General features: G+C 48.3%; 1 protein-coding gene and 1 non-coding gene across 5 annotated transcripts in view; one reads left to right on the top strand and one right to left on the bottom strand.

The window, feature by feature from the left end:
* LARP1 (La ribonucleoprotein 1, translational regulator) overlaps positions 1–21,556 on the bottom strand; it is a 51,855-nt gene that overhangs the window by 11,971 nt on the left and 18,328 nt on the right. For 2 of the 4 annotated variants that reach the window (XM_035012785.1, XM_035012816.1), the window contains exons 2-11: positions 10,020–10,081; positions 9,707–9,772; positions 8,561–8,735; positions 7,487–7,615; positions 7,204–7,410; positions 6,942–7,104; positions 5,913–6,057; positions 2,646–2,820; positions 2,354–2,523; positions 129–521 (exon numbers count right to left, since the gene is read on the bottom strand). In XM_035012785.1, the coding sequence (XP_034868676.1) occupies positions 129–521; positions 2,354–2,523; positions 2,646–2,820; positions 5,913–6,057; positions 6,942–7,104; positions 7,204–7,410; positions 7,487–7,615; positions 8,561–8,735; positions 9,707–9,772; positions 10,020–10,081 (1,685 nt within the window). The remainder of the gene's footprint in view (positions 1–128; positions 522–2,353; positions 2,524–2,645; positions 2,821–5,912; positions 6,058–6,941; positions 7,105–7,203; positions 7,411–7,486; positions 7,616–8,560; positions 8,736–9,706; positions 9,773–10,019; positions 10,082–21,556) is intronic. The other 2 variants (XM_035012796.1, XM_035012805.1) reach the window with 2 other exon arrangements.
* Positions 18,455–18,589, top strand: LOC118017711. The gene has a single exon (XR_004681219.1). It is a non-coding gene; the product is annotated as a small nucleolar RNA SNORA5 (small nucleolar RNA).

Genomic DNA, 21,556 nt, shown 5'->3' with positions numbered 1-21,556 from the left:
CTACCCCCTTTTCACACAAGAGGATACTGAGACTCTGCCCAAGGGCACATAGCGAATCAGCCTTCCTCTTTCCCATATGTTACAGACCCTCCACACTCCACCCCCACACTGCTGTGTCCGAGCCTCACCTTGATCTGGGAATACTCAGGTTCAAACTTCTCAGTCCACAGGTCCTGCTCGTAGTAGAAGAGCCCATCGTTAATGACCTTGGCCAGCTCAGCACTCATCTTGGCACGCGAGGTGTGGTTGCCTGTGCGGTCCCCCCCAGGGTGCCGACGCATATAAGGTGGCGTCTGGGTGACAATGAGGATCTTGTTCACATCCCGGTCATCAATCTCATAGTCAGAGTCCTCATCAGACCAGGCGGTGAAGGTGTTCTTCCGCCCATCCATCTGCTCCATCTCCTCGTCAAACAGGAAATCTAGCTCCTCTTGCTCATCCTGCTCCTTGGACATCAACTGCTGAGAAGGCAGCTGCTGAGGCAGAGAGGTCGTGTGGAGGAACCTGGGCTCCTCTGACTTCTAAAATGGGCAAGATCAAGGATGGGGGGTGAGATCACCAGGGGGTCCTTGGACTAGCCTCTGTAGCTGTCGGCCCAGAGGGAGGCCCTGGCCATGCCAGCGAGCCAGAGCTGCCAGCCCTACAGCCAGTCCCCCAGGACTCTCGGTTTCCTCTCTCCCAGCTCACATCACAGTCATTCACAATGAGGTGACAAGGCCCCACAGCCACCTGTGCTCTCATTTACCTAGCCTGGGGGTGGGCACACAGCGTAAGTTCTACAGGTTAATCCATCCATTCCATCTACCCAAAATCTCTCCAAGAAAATGGAAGCTTCATCAGGCAGGAGCCACGGCTGCCTTGCTTCCCATCGTATCCTTAGTACTTAGACTGGGACCTAGCAATAGCAGATGCTCGACTGTTTGATGAGTGAGCAAGAACCCACTAATACAATGCCCTACAGAAGACACAATTCTTGAACTTAAAGCAGCTCACAGTTTGGTGGGAGAAAAGTCAAACAACCAGCCAGCCAAATACAATGTGGTGTTGGTAAAGATTATAAATAAAATTTGTGGACTACACAGGGAGAAGCACTTTACCGAGTAGAGGTGGGAGTGGGAACAGCCTGGGAAGGCTTCCTGGGAGACGTAATTACTGAAGAAGGATGAGCATAAGTAAGCCAGATGAAGGCAGGGACAAAGAGTGTACGAGGCAGAAAGAACAGCATGTTCCAGAGGCAAGAGAAAACAGGGTGCTTTTGGCAAAAAGAAAATATTTTAGAGTGTTGCTAGGATGAATTTATCTGAGACTCTGGGGCAGAAGCATTTGTCCACCTCACAATTTATATCCAAAAAGTCAATTCCCTGCTTTGCAAAAAGCTTCTCATATAAACTCCAAACTTACTCTCTTTTAAGGCTCAAGATAGCCCAGGTGGGAGCAGGGCTCGAATTCTGGAATAGGGGCTAAGCCTGTCTGCTTTCCAAACCTTCACAGTCTGTAGGCCTGGACCTCATAAGGTCCCTGTCCACTGTTTTCGTCATGACTCTGGCCTGATCCCTGACACTTTATGAAGGACCACAGCCAGAAGAAATAGGGAAATTGGGGTGTGAACAAGAGGGAGGCAGTCACAGTGGCACAATGGAAAAGGGGACAGAGATTTTCAGAGACCTAAAGTCCAAGGTCATCTGTGAGGCCTCCTCACAAGCCCCAGACCAAAGAGATCTCCCAAGAGGAGATGGGGAATGGGGCAGATGGGAGTACACATCTGCTCCTGGAAGAGGGGCACCGGTTTTAGTCTGAAATGAAAACACTTCTTGAGGAGTGGACTCAACGTGTACTACTGGCATATGGCTTTACAATTTCTAGAACAGTCTAAGCCCTTCTTTCTTTCATCTGAAGATAGGAACATTGAAGACCTGAGATATTAAACAAGCTTCCCAAGGTCAACAGCCATCAGTGATAGGAGACCTGTGTTCTCGTCTAGACTAACTCTACATCCAGGCCGTGTGTCTGCTCCCTTTCCCTTCGCTCTCCACAGGGCCTGAGTGGCTTATATAGGGGACAACGAGGGCATACTCAGGCACCACGGCAGCCCCAGCGATTTCAATGGGGCAAGACAAAGAGCCAAACACCAAGAAACCTGGGACACTGCTGCCAGGGGCCACAGGATTTCCTCCTGTGAAGACTGCCACTCAGGAATTCACACAGCAGGAGCTGTCCTGAGAGGTGATCCTCACTGGAAAAGGACATGCGCCCACCAGCTTTCCCGCAGTCCCTGCTGACCTCGGCTCACATCACAACCCCAGAGCCAGCCGGCCTGTGGGCTGAGCCCCTCTGAGTCCCGGGCCCCACCTACCTTGGGCCGTGCTGGGGACGGCCGCGGCCTCTTCTTCACTTCAATCCAGTTCTCAGAATCCAAGTCAGGCAGGCTGGCAGAGAGGCCCTTGGGCAGCGTCTTTAGGTTGCTGACCTCCTCTGTTTTGGTTGGCACTGGGGTGACTGCACGGGGAGAACCAGGTGCTGACTCTGAAGGGTGGAAAGGTGAGGTCCTCAACCTTCCAGTCCTCCTCCTGATGCCAGCTCTAAGGAGGCCTGCTGGCTGGAGGACAAGGACAACAGGAAGGCACCTTCAGGCTAGCAAGACCTACCTGTCTCCTTCTGGTAATGCTGACGGGGCACAAACTCAGGGCAGTTGAGAAGCTGGGAGAAATCGGTCTGGGAATAATCCACTATTGGGGGACCAGGAAGAGGCCATTTCTCCGGCTCCTCTCTCCTGCGGACTTTCTCATCAACGATCTCCACCACCTTGCTGTCCTTTAGGGCCTGCAGGGGAGAAGGAAGGAGACGATGCAGAGAAAAGACTTGGACAGAATGAGGTCTTGGAGGCTGGCAGATGGATGACTGGGCCCCTCGAGCTCAGGTAAGAGTCTGGTGCTGGCAGGGGTATAAGAAAACTGGCACCATCTTCCACAACTGGCAGACAAACGAGATGTTCAAACTTGTAGGAGGGGACCAACATGGAAAACACACCTGCCCTATGACCTTGCCACTCTACATCCACTAATTTGCCCCCAGAGAAATAGGGCCATAGACAGATGACATTATGTGTAAGATTTGAACAAAAAGCCATTCACAGAAACACTGTAATATGGAGAAAATTGGAAACTACTCAACTTGCCACCACATAGACAATTTAAAATAAATGATGGCACATCCATTCAGTGGTATATGACTCAGACATTAAAAAATAGCCTCACATGTGCTGAGGTGGAAAGAGCCATAAAAAAAGCAGGTCTAGGTCAATGTGTCTAAGACGCCACTGGTGTTCGAATTTTTTTTTTTTTAAGATTTTATTTATTTATTTGACAGAGAAAGACATAGCGAGGGAAGGAACACAAGCAGGGGAGGGAGAGGGAGAAGCAGGCTCTCCGCTGAGCAGGGAGCCCGACGTGGGGCTCAATCCCAGGACTCTGGGAACATAACCTGAGCTAAAGGCAGATGCTTAACGACTGAGCCACCCAGGCGCCCCTAGTGTTCAAATTTTTAAATAAAAACATACAAACTACATACGTATTTTTCTAGGATTCACAGGTAAACTGCTACGGGTGTTTATCTCTAGGAAAAAGGATGAAGAGTGGAGAAGGGAAGAGAGCTGTCTTTAAAATCTTTTTAGTGGAAAGGGGAAACACTTCAACAGCACAACACATGACAACACGCTCTGTCGGTGAGGCCGGGGCAAGAGGCACTCCGCTATACTGCTGCCAGAAGTCATTGACGAAAGGGAACCCAGCAGTCTGCAACTTGCCCCATAGTGCAGTCTTCTCATTTCTAGAAATCTATACCAAAGATACACTGGCAAAAATACAGAAAGATATATATGCAACTCTAAGTAGGAACAAGTACTATTATGCAGTCAGCTCCCAGATGTATTAAGTGAAAACAAAAGAACAGGTGAAGAAATGCATGCATTACATGTTGCCATCTAACTAATACAGGGGAAGGACACAAATACACTGAGAGGCATTTGCTTATTTTTTTTAATGGAAGGATTCAAAACAAGTTGCCTATAGGGGAATAAAAGGAGAAAGGCGTGAGAGAATTTTAAGTTGGACTTCTAGGAATATACCGTGTTGACTTTAGAACCATGTAAATGTTTTACCTAAATGCAAAACAAATTAGAAATTAGAGGGGAAAAAGCAATCCCTAAAACTTGAGAGCAAAATGAAACTAACAAAACTAATATACATCAAACTAGGGACATAACTACACAAAGATTATTCCAAGTACTTGAAAATACAGTCATTTGAGTGTATAAGTAGAAAAAAACATGTTTTTAGTAGTAGTAGAGGTATTATTACGAGACTAAGATATATAAACTCTTGAATAAAAGAAATGAATAATTATGTTGAGGTCAACAGCAATTAGGACTTGGGTATAGGAAAAAGGAGTATTAGAGATAAAAGATCACTGGCATTAAGTAAAGACCCTGTAGTCCTAAACTTTAATAGAAAATATCAGTATAATCTCCTGATGCATTTAAAAAAAAAAAAAAAGGCTCTAAAAACAATGACCAATCAAAGCAGCAACAAACATCCCTATAACTCAAACTGTGTGGTACATCAATACCATTTCCCCAGAAGAGAGGACCTAGAACTCCTTGAAAAAATGGCTTATTCCAGATCTGAGGCAGGAAATGTACCAGATCAACCAGGGTTCCACTAACCACGGATGGGACAACTGGATTCAGCATATGAACTGCAACGGGTTCAAACAACTGCAGTATGTCTGAATCCACAGGTTGGTGATATACTAAAAGACATTAAAGCAAAAAACAAAACAAAACAAAAAACAACCAAACAAACCCAAACCCTTGAAAGCTATTGGGGATCAACTCATAATTTTGACAACTGGTTAACAAAGGGAAAGATCAAGCATTTATCCACCCTTTCTGTACAAACCATACCTCTTGGTAACTGAATAGCTGATGAGGCAAAGTTCCTCCTTAAAGAGGTATTCCAGCTAACAAATGAAGACAGATCCACAGAATTAGATTTTCACCATTTCACAATCCCTAATGAAATAACAGGCAGTGATCATCAACAGCAGCTTGCATCACAAGAGAGAACAAATGAAATGCTATGTGCCACCTGAGAGAACATATCATTATCTATAAAGCAGCCTTGACAAAGAAGGGAGGAAAACCCCCCAAACCTGAATCTGATCAGGCCTCTGGATCACCAATTTACAAAAAATTTGGAATACAGAAGAACACATTAGATGACACCACTGTCTCTCTCCCATGAGAAATTAGGTAAGATATACAACCCAGTTTATTCAAATAATGAATTGCAAGGACAAAGAGAGGGGAAGAGGACACTTAGCAAGACAACACACGGGTCTTTTTTGGATCCCGAATCTCATAAAGCACATTTTTTTTTCACAAGTGGGGTGAATTGCAACGGATGGTTTGGATATATTAAGGAATTGTTAGTATCTTTTACATGTGATAATGATATGGTGACTATGTTTTTTACCAGCTATTTATCTTTTAGAGGTAAGTACTGAAACATGGATGAAATGTCAGGTTACCTGAGGTTTTCTGCAAAGTAATTTGGAAGAGGAAACAGATGGGGGATAGATGGAGTAAGACAGGCCATGAGTTGGTAACTGCTGAGACTGGGCGATGGGTTCATCATACCATTCTGTCTACTTCTGTAAATGTCTGTAATTTTCCACAGTAAGAGGGAGAGAGAGGAGAGAAGGAGGGAGGCAAAGAGGCTGGCCAAGCCTTGAAGCTTTAGCAGAAGTCATCAGATGAGGACTCCTCCAGGGTTTTCTGCCAGGGCCCACACTCCAGCTCCGTAAGTAAGGACCTTTCCTTCCCCTGCACCCCAGCCCCAGGGAGGGAGACCTACCGCAAAGATGAGTGAAATGTCAGTGGTAAGGGCCTGCACTCGGTGGAAGGAAGCAATAAGGGTGATGGGAAGGAAACCGTCAGCATCCATTTTCCGTCGCAGGAAGAAGTCTCGCTCTAAATTGTCCACGCTGAAGTAGTACTCGCTAGGTGGAGGGGAGAAGACGGAGGATTGCTGCGTCACTTAGGAGTTGGCCTTTCTCGTCCTGTACACCCCCGCCACCTTACATAGCCTCTGACCCTATCACACGTACAGTATTAAAGGCTGAAAAGAGATGTTATCCTGTCAGGGCTCCCTAACCTCGGGTCAGACCCATTCCCCCCACCCTTCAGCCTCTCTCTATGCCTGGCAAACCCCTCATCCACCTTTAAAACGCAGTTCCACTGTTACCGTCACTTTCTCCTCTCCTAAAATACTGTGACACTCTCCTGAAACAATCTACTTCCTTGTATGGCTCCCCCAGTGGACTGAGACAATATATCAAAGTGATTAGGAGCTAGGGTTTTGCCATTAGACAGAAATGGACTCAAATCTGTGCCTTGTTGTTTACTAGCTGTGAGACTCCGGGCAAGTTCCTGGGTCTGTCTGCTCATCTCCGAAATGGAGATAAGTAAGACCCAGCTCATAGGAATAAGTGCAGGACGAAATAAGACAATGCCTGTAAGCACTTAAGACTGAGCCTCGCCAACAGGGTGAACTCCATAGGTGTTTGCCAGCATTCTTACCATGCTGCCATTACAAAGAGAAGTGCCAAAGGAGGTGGACTCTGAACATTCCCTCTCCTTTTTGTTGGTGGTCATTTCTAATTTTCTTAAGGCAAATATAGTGTTACTTTTGCAATAACTATTACCTTTATGAAAAATCAGCTCTTAAAGGATGAGCAGCAGTTATCTTAGCTCCAGCCAGGGGCAGCTGCTGCCGCTAGCACAGCACCAGAAGGACCGGCCCATCCCTACTCTGCCCAGCAGCCATCCTCTGACAGGTCCCCACCCCCTACGCCTCTCTCCAAGGAGGCTCCTGTCCACTCACATCTGCCGCTTGATGTAGTCTTTGAGCAGCTCCTGGTCCACGCTGTAAAGCTCAGTGCTGCTGACATTGTCAAAGTAGTAGGTGATGTTGTTCATGTACTTGGGGGTGCGAGGCCCCTCTGCACCATCAAACTTTCGGTAGCCAAACTGGTAGTCAAAATGGGCTACGGGGGAAATGGGTGCCATAAGGGAGGGGAGATCCCTGCCCACCGCCCCCGCCACACTCCCTCGGGCATCCCGGAGCCCAAAGGGGCCTCACGTACTTCGAGTGCCACCCCGGCCACGTCCCCGGCCGCGACCACGCCCCCGTCCACGGCCACGGAAGGAAGCCCGCGCCCCACCAGCCCCATCACTCTTCACACTCGATGTCTCATCCTGGTCGTGCCAGGCAGGCTCCGGTTTGGTCTCTGGTTGCCAGGCTGGGGTGGGGGGGGCCATGGGCACGGGCACGTAGGTGGCAGGCTCAGACCCTATGGGGAGAGGGGCACTGGGTCACGCTTGAGGGTGACCCCCATGCCCAGGCACTCCATAGTGGGCGGTGCATACCTTTGATCTCCCCTCGGTTGGCAGGTGTGTGTCGTGGCTCTGGTGGGCGAGCAGGGCGCGAAACCAGTTTTTCTCTGGGCACTTCAGGCTTCATGTCTATTTGCAATGGAACCCACTTGTGTTTGTTCCCTGGAAGACAGCATGGGGACATGAGGAAGGCTTGAAGGAGAGGTCCCTCCTAGCCATCCCTACCCCTGTTACTCCTCTGTCTGGAGCAACAGGTCTGATGCACAATCTGATGACCTTGGGCAAATTCCTTCTCCCACACTGGACCTCATTTTTACCTCTAAAATAAGGAAGCCATGGACCTCAGGGTGACAGACACTCCTGGCTGACTCCTAATATCAGTTTCTCCATGGTCACAGAACCCCTTTCTGGAGCCGGACACGTGGCTGCCCAAAATCGAGACTGCACTTCCAGGCTCCCTTTAGATACGTGCCAAAATTCTGTCTACGAGAGCTACGTGACAGTAGTCAATTCCAGGTTGAGTCCTTCAAAGGGAGCTACTCTCCCCCTTTTCCATTCCTGCTAGCTGGAATGAGAAGGAAAGAGTGAGCCACCTTGGATGAGAAAAGCCAACATACCACCACAAGATGAAAGGAAAATGAAATGAAATGGTTGCCATTCTAGGGCTGGCCTACTTAGACCCAGCTGTCAGGTGAGAGAAATAACTTCTATATTGTTTAAAACACTGTTACTTTGAATGTCTGTTAGAGCAGCCAACCTGTAACCCTAAACACCTTAGCCAAGGCAATGAACTCTTGTCTTCAAACAGAATCTTACATGGGACAGCAATACAGCAAGACACACTGATTATTCTGAGTCAGGGACCTCTTCCGTTCTGTGCATTGCTAGAGCCCAACTGCTGAGAACAGGGCCTACCGGATGCTTGGTAAGTAACAGAAGGAACGGACAGACGGAAGGCAGAAGAGAAGGCTGCTAGCCCAGTGGCCTACATCAGTCAGCCTCCCAAGGACTTCTCAGGGCTATGGAAACTCGTCCAGCAACCCCGAGTTCAGACACTTCACAGTTCTGCCTGCTGCTTCTCCCAGAGCCCTGCTGCAAGCCACTCACCTTTCTTCTTCTGACCCCCTCGCTGGCAGTCCTCATCCCCATTCTTCTCCTCCCCAGATTCATCCGACTTGGTTTTCGGGCTCTCTTTACTATCGCTCCCCTCTCCTTTCTCCTGTTCCTTCATGTCCTTTTTGGGTGGCAGCTTACGGGCAGGCTGGGACTTGTGGGACTGTGGCTGCAGGGGGAAGCAGAGGAACAGGGAGGTGGGGTGAATCTGAGAGCCTCCTGGGATGGACAGGAGGGAACCCCCGCCACTAGAAAGACAGGGCAGAGGCGCTGGAGCATGCAACAAGGAGTTGGGACTAGACGGAGTCTAAGGTCCCGTTTTTACGCCTAAGATGCTTCCACTGGGAAGTGTGGTCAAACACGCAGCAGGTGGGACGCTCCATCTTCCTTGAGTCTAAGGGACAGAAAGAACCCTCAGGACACAGGGGTGAGGCCCACGGGGGCCAGATATATTTACCCCCCACAAGACCATACCGTCCCAGTAGTCTGTGGGATGGAAGAGATGCTAGCCCTTGGCTTGCCCACAGCAACCCCGTCTGTGAACTGAAGGCCAACAGCCACAGCTAGTGAGGGATCTAGGCCATGAGCCCAGAACAAAAGCACCCGAAAGCGAGGACTGATCCGGAGCTCCCCGTGCTGGCACTGACGAGTGCTGCACAAGCCTCCCTGAGACACATGGTCTAGAGGTGGGTACCTGGCCTAATGGCCACTCTCCCGCTTCACTCACTGGCAACCCAAGTACAAGTGATGGAGAACACAAGCTCCGGAATAATGTAACACACTTGACTTCCGATCCCCACTTGACCATCAAGGGCTGGTTATGAGCCTCTCCCAAGGGCTCAGAGTTATTACCTTCAGTGGCCTCATCTGTAAACGGGAATTACTGAAGGACCTATCTCTAAGTCACTGTGAGGGACAGGTGAAACAGTAAGTAGCACTTGGCAGTTCCTGGCACACAGCAAGGGCTCAAATGATGATGATTCTTAGCGATTTCAGTGCTGCCATATTATACCAACCACTCCTCTTAAAAAACAGAAAAAACCAGGAAAGGTAAGATCCAAGGCTCTGAGAACTTAAAAGAAGCCAAATGTGTATACGTCCACAGCATTCAAACCTGCCCATTCTTCCCCAGAGACGCACCTGTACGCTCTTGTGGGCTATCTCTCCAGGTGTGGGCCAGTTGATTGCATCTCCAAAGTCACCAACCTGCAAGACACATTCTATGAGGGCCCTGGGGTGGCCTTGTCTCTGCAATTCAGCCCCTCATTCAACATACCATTCCCCCAAGAGATAAGAAGCCACAATCAGTCTGTCCACTAGGATCATCCACACTGGAGGCCCAGACGGGGCTCCCCTGCTATTGAGAGTATACAGAACTACCTCGAAGTTCAGAAGAGGCCACACCACCTCCTTCTTCAAGAAGTCCCCTTAGGTTGCCCGCTCCACTCCTTACCTTGCTGCCTTTGCGCTGTTTAGGAACTGCTGCCCTCACCACCTTGGCTGGAGCAGAATGTTCTGTGGGAACAAGAAGGGAGAAACGGTTATGCAAAACCCATGGAGGGGCCACCACTAGCTCCTCGCCCTCATTACCACCCCTACTCCATCAAGCAACCTGCAGGTTTCCAAAGGAGGAAGACATGGTGAAAAGGGGAAGGACACATGCTCAACCACCAGTAACAACCGTACCAGCCTCTCTCGGGAGAAATCATGGAAAGTGAGATCATGGAAACAATCAGCAGCCAACACCCCAGGAACTCGACCCTGAGGCAGAAGGGCCCTCCCAGCTCTGTACCCTCCTATAAAGAGGGCCCTGAGCCCTGGAGAGGGTAAGTCCGTGGCAGACTGGGGCCATGCCAGAGCTGGCTCTTTAATGAAGGCTCCCTAATCCCAGCAGATTCCATAAAGGAAGGATCTAAAAGGCCTTCTCTAGCTCTAACACTGTGGAAGTCTGTGGATAAGCAGACCTGGCCTAGTGATCATGGGAAAGGCAAGATAAAAACCCTGAGCTGGCAATCAAGTCCAGGGCTCTCTTCTAAGCCTCCCATCTCCCCAGTGGGGCCAGCTCTGTCCTCAACGACCTGCAGTCAACAGAAGGGCTAGCCACTCAGGAAAGACTCTCTGCTCTCCAAGTTCCCAAAGCAAAAGTGAGACCCACTTGACTCAATGGTCCTACCTTTAGGAATTTATCCTAATCACACAAATTAGATGAGTGCTTAGAATTATGTAAAAAGATGTCGTCCGTAACAGAAGTGCTATTTCTAACTTCAAAATATTGAAAACCTTCATGTCCAACAGCAGAAACCTGGCTAAAGAAATTAAAGTTTAACAATTTTTAGTCATTAAAAAGATAATGCTCTCTACCAGAGATAAAAGATATGAAAAGATAAACACAATAAATGAGAAGACTCGTAATCCTATTTTTATAAAGCAAATAAAAAACATGTATATTTAGGGGCGCCTGGGTGGCTCAGTAGGTTGAACATCTGATTCTTGGTTTCAACTCAGGTCATGATCTCAGAGTTGTGAGCCTCACATGCTAAGGGGGGAGTCTCCTTCTTGAGATTCTCTATCCCTCTCCCCCCTGCCCCTCCCCCTGCTCTCTCAAATATTTTTTAAAAGCCCCATGTATATGCACATATACACAAATAGGAATATCTGGAAGGCCATATAACCAAGTATTATCAGGAGTAAAGTAGTATGTTAACAGTGATTTAATTCTGCTTGGAATTTTCCAGTCATTTCAACAAAGACATGGGCTTTAAAAAAAAAAAAAAAAAAATTTTTTTTTTTTTTTTAAGGAATAACTCTAATAGGTCTGGTCCCTTCCACACCTACACTTATTTTCCAAACACACTTCTGAAGAACAAGGGTTTCTGAACCCTGCCACCCTCAGAGACCCAGGGGAAAAGGTACATCCTGAGGCTCTGCTCACCCACTTCTCTCTCACTTTGCCTCCACTGTTGGCCAACGATGCCAAGACAAGAGCTGCCCTCAGTCCCTGAATAGAGATATCTGCCTAGCTGGCCTCAAAAGGAATTTCCTATTCCTTGAACAGACCCATGTTCTCTTAATGAGCAGAGAGAGTCCCTGACTCCTGTGAGGCCACAGCATTCTTGGGTTTTCAAACCCTACCAGAGCCACTGCCCCCTCAAGATATCCCACATGCCTTCTAAAAGCTGGAGCTGTGGAACCCAGCTTTGATCTTCCATCCTCAGTGCCAGACAGGGGAAACCCAGAAAATCTCTCAGTCCCAAGAGGATGAAGCTCATAGGACCGGGAAGCTACTATGTACCTACTTCCTTGCCAATCCTGGGTGCCCCAGATAAGTCTACCACCACCCAGGTCCCAGACGAGGCTGCTGCTTAGAACCAGGACCTGGAGGAAGCAGCTGCTGCAGATGACTACACCGGAGTTATGGCAATAATCACTTCTCCACGGACCCATGCTCCAGCCCCCAACAACACTCCCCGCATGCTATCAGGACAAGAGCAGGCCAAGGGCCTGCAACTTCAAGTTCATTAACAAGAAGTGGGAAAGGAGAATCAGGCTCAGAGGTGAGGTGTTCCTGAAGACTTTTCTTGAAAAGATGAGGCTAAATTTTTCAGGTCATTGTCTGTTTCTTCTAATAAAAATAAAAATAATAAAAACTCTTAAAATTGGGAAGAGTCATATCCTGTGATCACCCTGCCTGACATTTCATTTCACCAAGATCACAAAGGGACATGTAATGTACTGAAAGTTGGGTCTCCAATTAATGTGAGAGCCATCCTGCCACTAAAAGACCATACTGATTCCCTATTCCCTCACCAACCCCAAGATGACCGAGAGAATACGGCTAGTCTGGGCATACACAGGAATATTCTTCAAGTAGTCCTGTGTGCAGTTTGTTGAAAAGGCCCCATGTCTAGCTAGCCTCCCTCTGCCCCCAGGACCCATAGTGCCCTGCTCTTGCTCTGCTCGCAGCTAGAGCCTCAGGCTGCCCCTACGCCAAGAAGAACAAAGTCTCCTAGAAAGACAGAAGAGTCCACTAGGGAGACAGAACTACTTCTGCCTTTCTGTAGAATTCCTAGATCTGTTAAAATCCTGTGGGGCCTAGGAGAAGCCGGGAAGGCTCAAGTGCATTGCTGTCAGGCCCTGCGGGAGACTAGAAAAAAGACTAGGCTTTCTGACTTCAATTACACATCCCTTTCTGGGTCCCTCCGCCCCCGCCATCCTCCTTCACCAGGCAACCAACTAACACACACTCTCTCTCCAGCTCCACAATAGATACAGGGCTTGGCATCTGAAATGGCTCCCAATGAAAACCAATCCTTTGTGCAGGTGCCAGTCCCCACATCCAGCATCATCCCAGCCAAAACAGGGAACAAGCCCCCTCCTCCGCCTCTCCATTCTGACACGTGTGCCAGCTGACCCACACCCAGCTCAGCAAACACTAAACTCACCACCCTGCACCTGCCCAAGGAAACAGAGTAGGTTAGAGCAGCAAAAAGGACCATGGTTCTAATCCCCTCTGCTTGCAGATAGGGAACCGAGGCCCTAGAGGGGCCTCCCTAGGGAAGAGCCAGGGTGAGAGCTGGAAGTCCCAACTCTCTTGGTTCAAGTACTCTTTCGGCTTGCCACAAATCCCACGTGTCCACTGGTAGGGACAATACTCCTTCCTGGTGCCATCTTAGGGCCCTTCCCCAGTGTATCCCGGTAAACAGAGTTATGGAAGGCTGGGAGAGGTTCTCAGGTACTGAGGGAGGTAGAAGTGTGGTGAGGCAGGCCCTACTTGAGGCCCACCATTCTAAGGGAGCAGGATGGCAGAGAGAGGCCCCAGGAAGACCTGCCTCCTTGATTAAGGCAAGTCCAGGGCTAACCGGTATCTGGAAAAGAAGAAAAGCCACTTTCTGTCCCACAGGACCATCTTCAGCCAGGAGTCAGTAGTGATTCTAGTTCCAGGGAGTCAAGGGGCTTCCTAAATATACACGTGCATTTGGGTATTAAATGAAGCCCACCAGAACCTCTCTATGTGTGGTTGTGGTCGTAGAGGTAGAACATCAGGAGACTATCTGCATGGCCAACTCACTATTTTCACTTCAGATTGAGTGCTGCGGACCAGGGGAGCTAACCCACCACGGCTAATGCAGGATACCAGGAAACGAGGAAGGCCAAAGGTGGGTGCTGAGGGTGGGCAGGGCAGAGCGCAGCTCCCGTGCAAAGTGGAGTGGCTGCCCACACCACACTGTCTAACCCTCTCAGATTCACTCTCTCCGCCTCAACTGTCACCCCTGCATTCAAAGATGGTCTAGGAATGCAGACAGCCCATCGTAACGACATGGACTTTGGTATCTACTGCACATACTCTGCCCCCGGAGAACCCCTCTGAACTGGTTTCCTAATTTCCTAATTCAGTCTCTACGACTGAAGTCCTAATATTCTCATAGCACCGCCGTGCCAGTCACATGAACAGAGCATAAGAGTGCCCAGCACACAACAAATGCGAAGTATGTCAATTCAGATTCACACAAAAAGTTCACTATTTTTCCAAGTAATCCTCATCCTCATCATTAAAAAAGAAAAAAAACCAACCCATCAAATGATCTCTCAACATGAAAAGAATCAGAATGTGTGGAGAAAAACTCCTGGGCATCAATTGGCTCAATTCACTGATTCAGATTTGAAATGCCACCCCCCTCCCCCCGGACTCCAGCCTGCCTTTCTTCCGGACACCACCCTCTATAGACAGGCTGGGCTCCAAGGCAGGTTTCCCCAGGAAAGAGGAAAGAAAGAGGGGGAAATTCACCAAAAGTCCCTGGGGAGGCTTTGGTATAAGCCCCTGCCATGCTAGAGGAAGGAAGAGCATAGGGAAGGCTTGGAGTTCTGACTTCAATTACACATCCCTTTCTGGGTCCCCTCCCCGCCATCCTCAATTTTTTACTCAGCGTGGAAGGAAGAGAGCCTGGCCTCGAGGAGTATCTCTCAGTCTACAAAGGGACCAAACCCATAAACACCTGGTATAAAGCCAGATAAAACAAACAAACACATTTTCTATATTGTCTTGTTCTAGAAAGATCCTAATGCTACTGATCCTTTGCAATAAAAGCAACCTAGAGGGGCCTCATCTAGGAGATCTAAAGAGCAAAGACTTGGTCAACCAGTGAGAAACTAGGGGGTTTTAGGGGGGAGAAGGCACATGTAGTCACTCATCAGATCATGGTAAAAAGAACTGGTAGGAGGGAGAAGCTGGAAATGATATTGGGGGACAAACGTGGGTAAAGGGTGAGACCAGGCTGGGCCAGATGGGAGAAAGCCTGTAGGACTGAGTGGGTGGCCAGAGATTTCAGCCTCAGTGCCAGCAGAATGGGGAAGGCCTGATGTTTATTTGGGGGCTGGCACCATTTCCTGGAGATTGGCATCTGGAAAGGTTAAGTTTACCCTGACTGGAAAGAACTTCTACTTTGGGGAACAAGGGAATTTATTAGGCTACATAGGGGCTGCATTACTTGAGTTCACACTCACCCACCTGTGGACCTTTATCTGGCCATTAGATCAATCTCCTTGGGGAGCCCTCTCAGACTGCAAGTCAAGTGCCCCCGCTCCATGCTCTCTCAACTCTGTAACCTCACCCCCTGATTATGTGGCTCCTTGAGGGCAGGAACCAGGCTGTTTTGATAGCAGTAATCCCGGTGTCTAACTCAGGGACTGGCAACACAGCTGATATTTGCTGAATGAACAGCGAGTTCACAAACCCATCTCCTTCCACGATTTCACACCAAAGAAAAGAGACTTTGCTTTCCAAGTGCTAATTCCCAAGGCTATAGCCTCAACCCTCTCACCTTTAGTCAGAGCTCTCCCCAGGCAGAGAAAGAAGTAACCTAGGCACTGCTGGCTTCCAGAGGAACCCCACGCCCAGCCCTGCCTTGACTCTGAGGCACCCAATTATCCGAAATCAGGGCTGGGTCCTAGCACTTGTATAACCTTGGGGGGCACTACCTCCCATCCTCCCTGAACCTCACTTTCCTCAACTGAACAAAAGGTAGTAACATGAGGTTTAGAGGTATGACAAGCGAGAAGGCAAGACCTCAACCACAGAGATTGCTCATCTAAGCAAAAGAGATGCTAGCCACAAGCTGTGGTCGTAATATTAACAAGTGCATATGATATGGAGTAAGCCCTTACTAGATGCCCTGCATTGTTGTAACACTGAGCTAGTTTCTCTAATTGGTCTCATTTTATAAATGAGGAAACCAAGGCACAGGGTGGAAAGATTATTTGCCAAAGATCACAACCAGCAAGAAGTAAAACAGAATTTGAAGCCAAGCAGTCTGGCTCTAAAACCTGTGCTCTTAACCACTAGGAGGAGAGTTCAAGTTACCTCCTCATTGTGGCCAACAGGGCAGGCACTCTGGGAGGGATGCAGGGGTATCATTCGATACACTGGGGAAAACCAAGGCCCACTGCAGGAAAACCTGGTCAAATCGGACCAACCTTTCATGCAGCCTGTAACTTGACAGGCATTATTAACTGGGCCACACAGGCCAAACAAGCGGGTTCGTGATGGAGGCAAAAAGGGAGATCCCAGAGTCAGACTGAATCTCTCATTCTGAGGTTCATGATAGGTGCTAGCTCACAGATGTAACAGCTTAAATGAGGTCATCATTAAACACAGAATGCAAGACAGTTATTTTTTTTTTATCTCTTTGAGGCAATTCTTCAATCTGTCTGGGGCCTAAAAAAAAAAAGACTGAGATGGATTATGGCTGCCAGATTAAAAAAAAAAAATCTCAGGACATATCTAATTAAATTTGAATTTCAGATCATCAGCAAGTAATTTTTCAGCATAAGTATGTCCTATGCAATATTTGGGACACCTTATACTAAAAAACTATGCACCATTTATCTGAAATTCAAATTTAATTGGGTGTCCCATATTTTTACTTGCTAAATCTGGCCACCATGGGAAAGAAGGACCACTGCCCTATGTCCCAGGACAGTGGGGTGGAGAACAAAGCCCTGGGATAGGAATCAGAAGACGGGATGCCAGTAGACGGGATGTCAGAAGACTGGTGCAGGTGCTAGAGCCCTTGCTGTGCGAACTTGGCATGAATTCCAATCTGGGTGTCTTTAGTCCCTCCATTCAGAGGCCTATGGTTGGGGTGGAGGGGATCCTGTCATATGCAGTCCTTCCAAGCCTAACATCCTTTGATTTTTATCCCCACATTCACTGATCATCCTAACTACAACTTTAGATGAAGCCAGCTTCCCAGGGAAACAGGCTACCATCAAAACCACTGCTACAAAGGACATCAGCTCTCAGATTTTATTTTTTTTAAAGATTTTATTTATTTATTTGAGAGAGACAGACAGCACAAGCAGGGGGAGTGGCAGGCAGAGGGGGAGGGAGAAGCAGGTCCCCAGTTGAGCAGGGAGACTGGAGTGGGGCTTGATCCCAGGACCCCAAGGATCATGAATGATCCAAGCCAAAGGCAGACACTCAACCGACTGAGCCATCCAGGCGTCCTCTAAGATTTTTATATGCAGAAGAATCACCTACCCTCTGAGAAGCTTATCAAAATGTAGATTTCTGGGTCCCATGCTCTGGAGATTTTTTTGCTCAGTAATGGTAGGGCCAAAGAAATCTGCTAGGTAATTATTATTATTATTATTTTTTTTAAGATTTTATTTACTTATTTTTGGGGAGGCACGAACAGGGGGTAGGGGGAGGGGCAGAGGGAGAAGCAAACTCCCCGCTGAGCAGGGAGCCCAATGCAGAACTCGATCCCAGGACCCTGGGATCATGACCTGAGCCCAAGGCAGACGCTTAACAAACTGAGCCACCCAGATGCCCCCTCCCTTTTTAAAGATTTTGTTTATTTATTCTGCTAGGTAATTCTAAGGCAGGTTTTCTCTGGACATACTTAGTAGTTATTTTATTGAACCCAAAGAATTTCAATTGTTAATTTTCATAGAGGCTACCCAGAACTACACCACCACATTTAACATTTTAAAATCAGGGCTGCACTTCTTAAACTGGTAGTGGGTACATGGGTCTCGTTTTAATATTTTATATTATTATTATTTTAAAAGTTTTATTGGAGAGAGCGGGAGGGAGAGCACAAGCAGGGGTAGGGGTAGAGGGAGAGGGAGAAGCAGACTCCCTGCTGAGCAGAAAGCCCTAAGCGGGGCTCGATCCCACAACTCTGGGATCATGATCTAGGCCAAATGCAGACGCTTAACCAACTGAGCCACCCAGGTGTCCCTATTTTATATGGATTAAAATTAATATTAGATCTATATATTTATAATTAAATTTAACATAATTAGATTATTAAAATTAAAACATTGAAAACTTTCAGTTTTACATAGTATATTTAATTTTTCTAAAAATACTTTTAAGTAATCTTTCTACACTCAATGTGGGGCTCGAACTCACAACCCTGAGATCAAGAATCACATGCTCTACTGACAGCAGAGCTGTTCTTTTTTTTTAAAATATTTTATTTATTTGATAGAGAGATACACAGCGACAGGGGAACACAAGCAGGGGGAGTGGGAGAGGGAGAAGCAGGCTTCCTGCGAGCCCAATGTGGGGCTCGATCCCAGGACCCTGGGATCAGGACCTGAGCAGATGCTTAACGACTGAGCCACCCAGGCGCCCCGAGCAGAGCTGTTCTCATGGGACGGGTAACCCAAGCCCCCTCCCCCTTTACCTTCCGCTCAGCTGGAGTTCCTGAGAAGAAGCCTGTATGAAAAACCCTCACCTCACAGCTGTGGAAACTGGGACCAGTGAGCTAGCAGGCTTGCAATACCACTCAGCAGGGAGGGAAGGCTTGGTTTAAATGCACATTCCTGGATTCCCTCGAGCTCCAGGAATCAGTTTGGTGAGGAAGACAGAGCTTGGGCATCTGCAGTTTTAACAAGTTTCCTATGCAATGCTGATGCCAGTTAATGTTTGAGAACTGAGCTGCCAGAGAATGAAAGTGCTGGGAAGGAACCCTGGTCTCCAACCCTGGGTCCAGGGTCTCATGTCTGCAGACAGGAATTAACTGGCTCACCAGAGCAGGAGGTAGGCCTGACTTCATTGCACACACAAAAAGCAGCCACAAGAGGGGTGCACAAGGAGCACAACCCCTCCATTTACCCACCAGTTCAATCTCTAGCATCAGGAACCAAGACTCATCAGGCCAAGAAGCCATGGGCTGAGAGTCCTGACACATGTGAGGTCACAAAAGATCAGTCTGGGCTGGGCTTGGGGTTCAGTTTCACAACGAGCTCCAAACTATGGAGATGAAGGCTCTTGAAGGGAGGTTTGCCTTCCTCCTCCTTTACAGCCAAACAGTCTCCACTCTCTTAGGCTAAGCCTGTTCCTTGCTCACCCAATGGCCCTGAGGTCTGGGTCCACTACACGATAATGGCCACCACTTACAAAGCATTCACCTCAAGCTCCCTGCTACAGGCTTTCGCATTATGTCTTCTGATCCTCACAGTGGTGGAACTCTATCCCAGTTTCAGAGACTAAGTGGCTAGCCAAAGGTCTCAGTGAGAAGGTATCTGACCCTAAGGATATGAAATCCCAGGCTACCCTAGGCCTCTTCTGGCACTGCAGGAGACAAACAGTAGGTTCTTCAGGTTCCCAAAGGGCTCCAGACCAAGCGTGTAGGCCCAACAGGTGACTGAGGCCACCAGCACCAGAATCCACTTCTCTGAGCCTATTAGCCTGCTTACCTGCCAGGTGGGGATGCCATCACGCAGCGTAAGGGAAGAAGGGCAAAAGCACAGTCAGGAATCAAAGTACTGTTTATTGAAAGGGCCACCTGCAACCCAAAGGCCTGAGCGCTAGCCAGCACCCAGCCCAGGATGATTTTGCCTCCTCCAGCAGATCAGAAAGAAAAGGATGGAGTAAACTGCGAACACTTTATAGGACAAAGGAAAGGGAGGTGGGAAAAAGCAGGGACTTTGTACAGGCCCTGCTCTGGAGCACAGAGGAAAGCTGAACAAAGCATACACCACCCACCCAGGTAAACTATCTTTCCCTACCCTTGCTGACCAGGGCTAACGAGTTTGTAAGATACTTCCTCACCCATCACTGTGTCAAAGTCTCAAACAGTCCGAGGTAGGAAGGGCAGACGTGGTTCTCCCCATATCACAGAACAAGAACTGAGACACAGCGAGCTTCCTGACTTGTTACAAGTATTCAGCTTGTTTTTCGAGATCCTGCCCTGAGTTCCTACCATGCTACGGTGACACTTGACCATTGGTACCTGGGCTATTGAGGGGTCCGTGTGCCAGGCACTGGGGAAGCAGTGGTGAATAAAACAGTCCCTATCCTCTGAGGGCTCACTTTATACAAGGGCTTTAATCTTCCTCCACATGTGATTGCTTCATTTCAACTGCCTGGGATGTTAAACTGAGGATCCTCAGGCAGTAAATGGGCTCAAGAAAAGCCTAGGATCAATTAGCAACATCTGCTGTGGGAATCCCCTTTGCAAGGACTGAAAAATACTCTTCTCAACAACAATGTAACACACACCGTGTACTGTGGATATAGAAATTAGGTAAGACTGCCAAGGAAGGGTCCAGCCCACAAAACTAGTAGCTGATGCTGAGAGCAGACACGGGTGTGGTGGGGTCAATGCTCTTTCCCTCCAAAAGCTGCTATGTCCTTACCTCAGAAAAGATCTGCAAACCCTTAGGCCTGGGCTCTTCTGGAGGAATCAATGCAAGTCCCAGGAAGAACAAAATGCAGAAACACAAGTGAGAATTATGGGACCAGTGCTTCTGTGGAAAGAGCACCAGGCGAGTCAGGAAAACTGCCCACCTCACCCCCAGCATCAGGGTGGTACAATGGTTAAGAGCCTGGGCTCCAACAGCTCTTCTACTTTGGTGACTCCGGGTTTCTGTAAATGGGAATAGTTTCTAACCTAATGGGACTATAAGGACTGAGTTGCTATTTGTAAAGTGCTTAGAAAAATGCCTAGCACATAGTTAGCACTCAATAGTTGTTAGCTATTATTTTGGAACTTTAGAGGTACTCTGTATCTGAGCAGGCTTCATCACTGGTTTGTCTAATTACAAAGCATGCCTGTACAACTCTATAGTTTTTTTTTATTTTTCATAAAGGAATGCCCCTATGAATTCAATAAAAGTCACTGCAGAATTGATTTTCTTTAAAAAGGCCACTGACAAATTTTTCCACCCCTCCCTAAGCTCAGTTTCTGAGGTGAGCCTCCTATTAGGTACTTAGTCCTGGATGCTTGTTCGGTGCCCCCAGTCTTCCCAGAACCATGCTTTATGCTCTATCTTAAAGAGCTCATCAGCAAGGCAGAGTAGAAGGGTGGACCTGTTCTCAGGAAATGTAGAGCATTTCTGGGCAACACCTGCTCCATTTGGGCAGGCTTTCCTGGCCTTCTGAGGGCTCAGGGTGTGTCAACAGCTGGCCCATGTGGGGGAGAGAAGAGAGCTGAAGGCTTGTTGTCTGGAGGACCAGGAATGACAGCACATATGAGATCAGCCTTGGGGGCTGGTGCTGCCAGACCTAGTCCTCTAATCTACACTCCTGCAGCACTGACCATGCAAAGAGGCTCCCGTTTTTCTTTCCTTGAAAGAACAAAGCAGAATGAAGAGAGACCCAGCACAGGTATCATGATTCCCTTAGTGCCATGTGGGAGACTGGCCAAGAGACGGCCTCAGTTTTCTATAAAATGAGAAGTAACCAGATGGCTTCCAAAGCCCCTTTGGATCATGGCCTTCCTCGAGGATCTCCAAAGAGCTGCCACTTCAGAGGGGCAGTGGCAGTGATGATGCAAATCAGGGGGTGGGACAGAGAAGGCCTAGAATGAGAGAACATTCCAGAGCAACTCCCAAGCCCAGCAGCAGCTAATGGGGAGCTTGAGCAGCCTGTCCACTCCTAGCCAGAGGTCCTGCATTTCTAGGCCGCTGCTGCCCTCGTGCTCCTTCCCCACACCTAGAAAGAGGGCCTCCAGCTCAGAGGACAAACTGCTGTGCTCA

The sequence above is a fragment of the Mirounga leonina genome, unplaced genomic scaffold, assembly GCF_011800145.1.
Source record: "Mirounga leonina isolate KUSES-001 unplaced genomic scaffold, KU_Mleo_1.0 Mir_104, whole genome shotgun sequence".
NCBI classification, from domain to species: Eukaryota; Metazoa; Chordata; class Mammalia; order Carnivora; family Phocidae; genus Mirounga; species Mirounga leonina.
The sequence above is the reverse complement of the archived record's forward strand: the minus strand, read 5'-3'. Positions and strand labels throughout refer to the sequence as shown.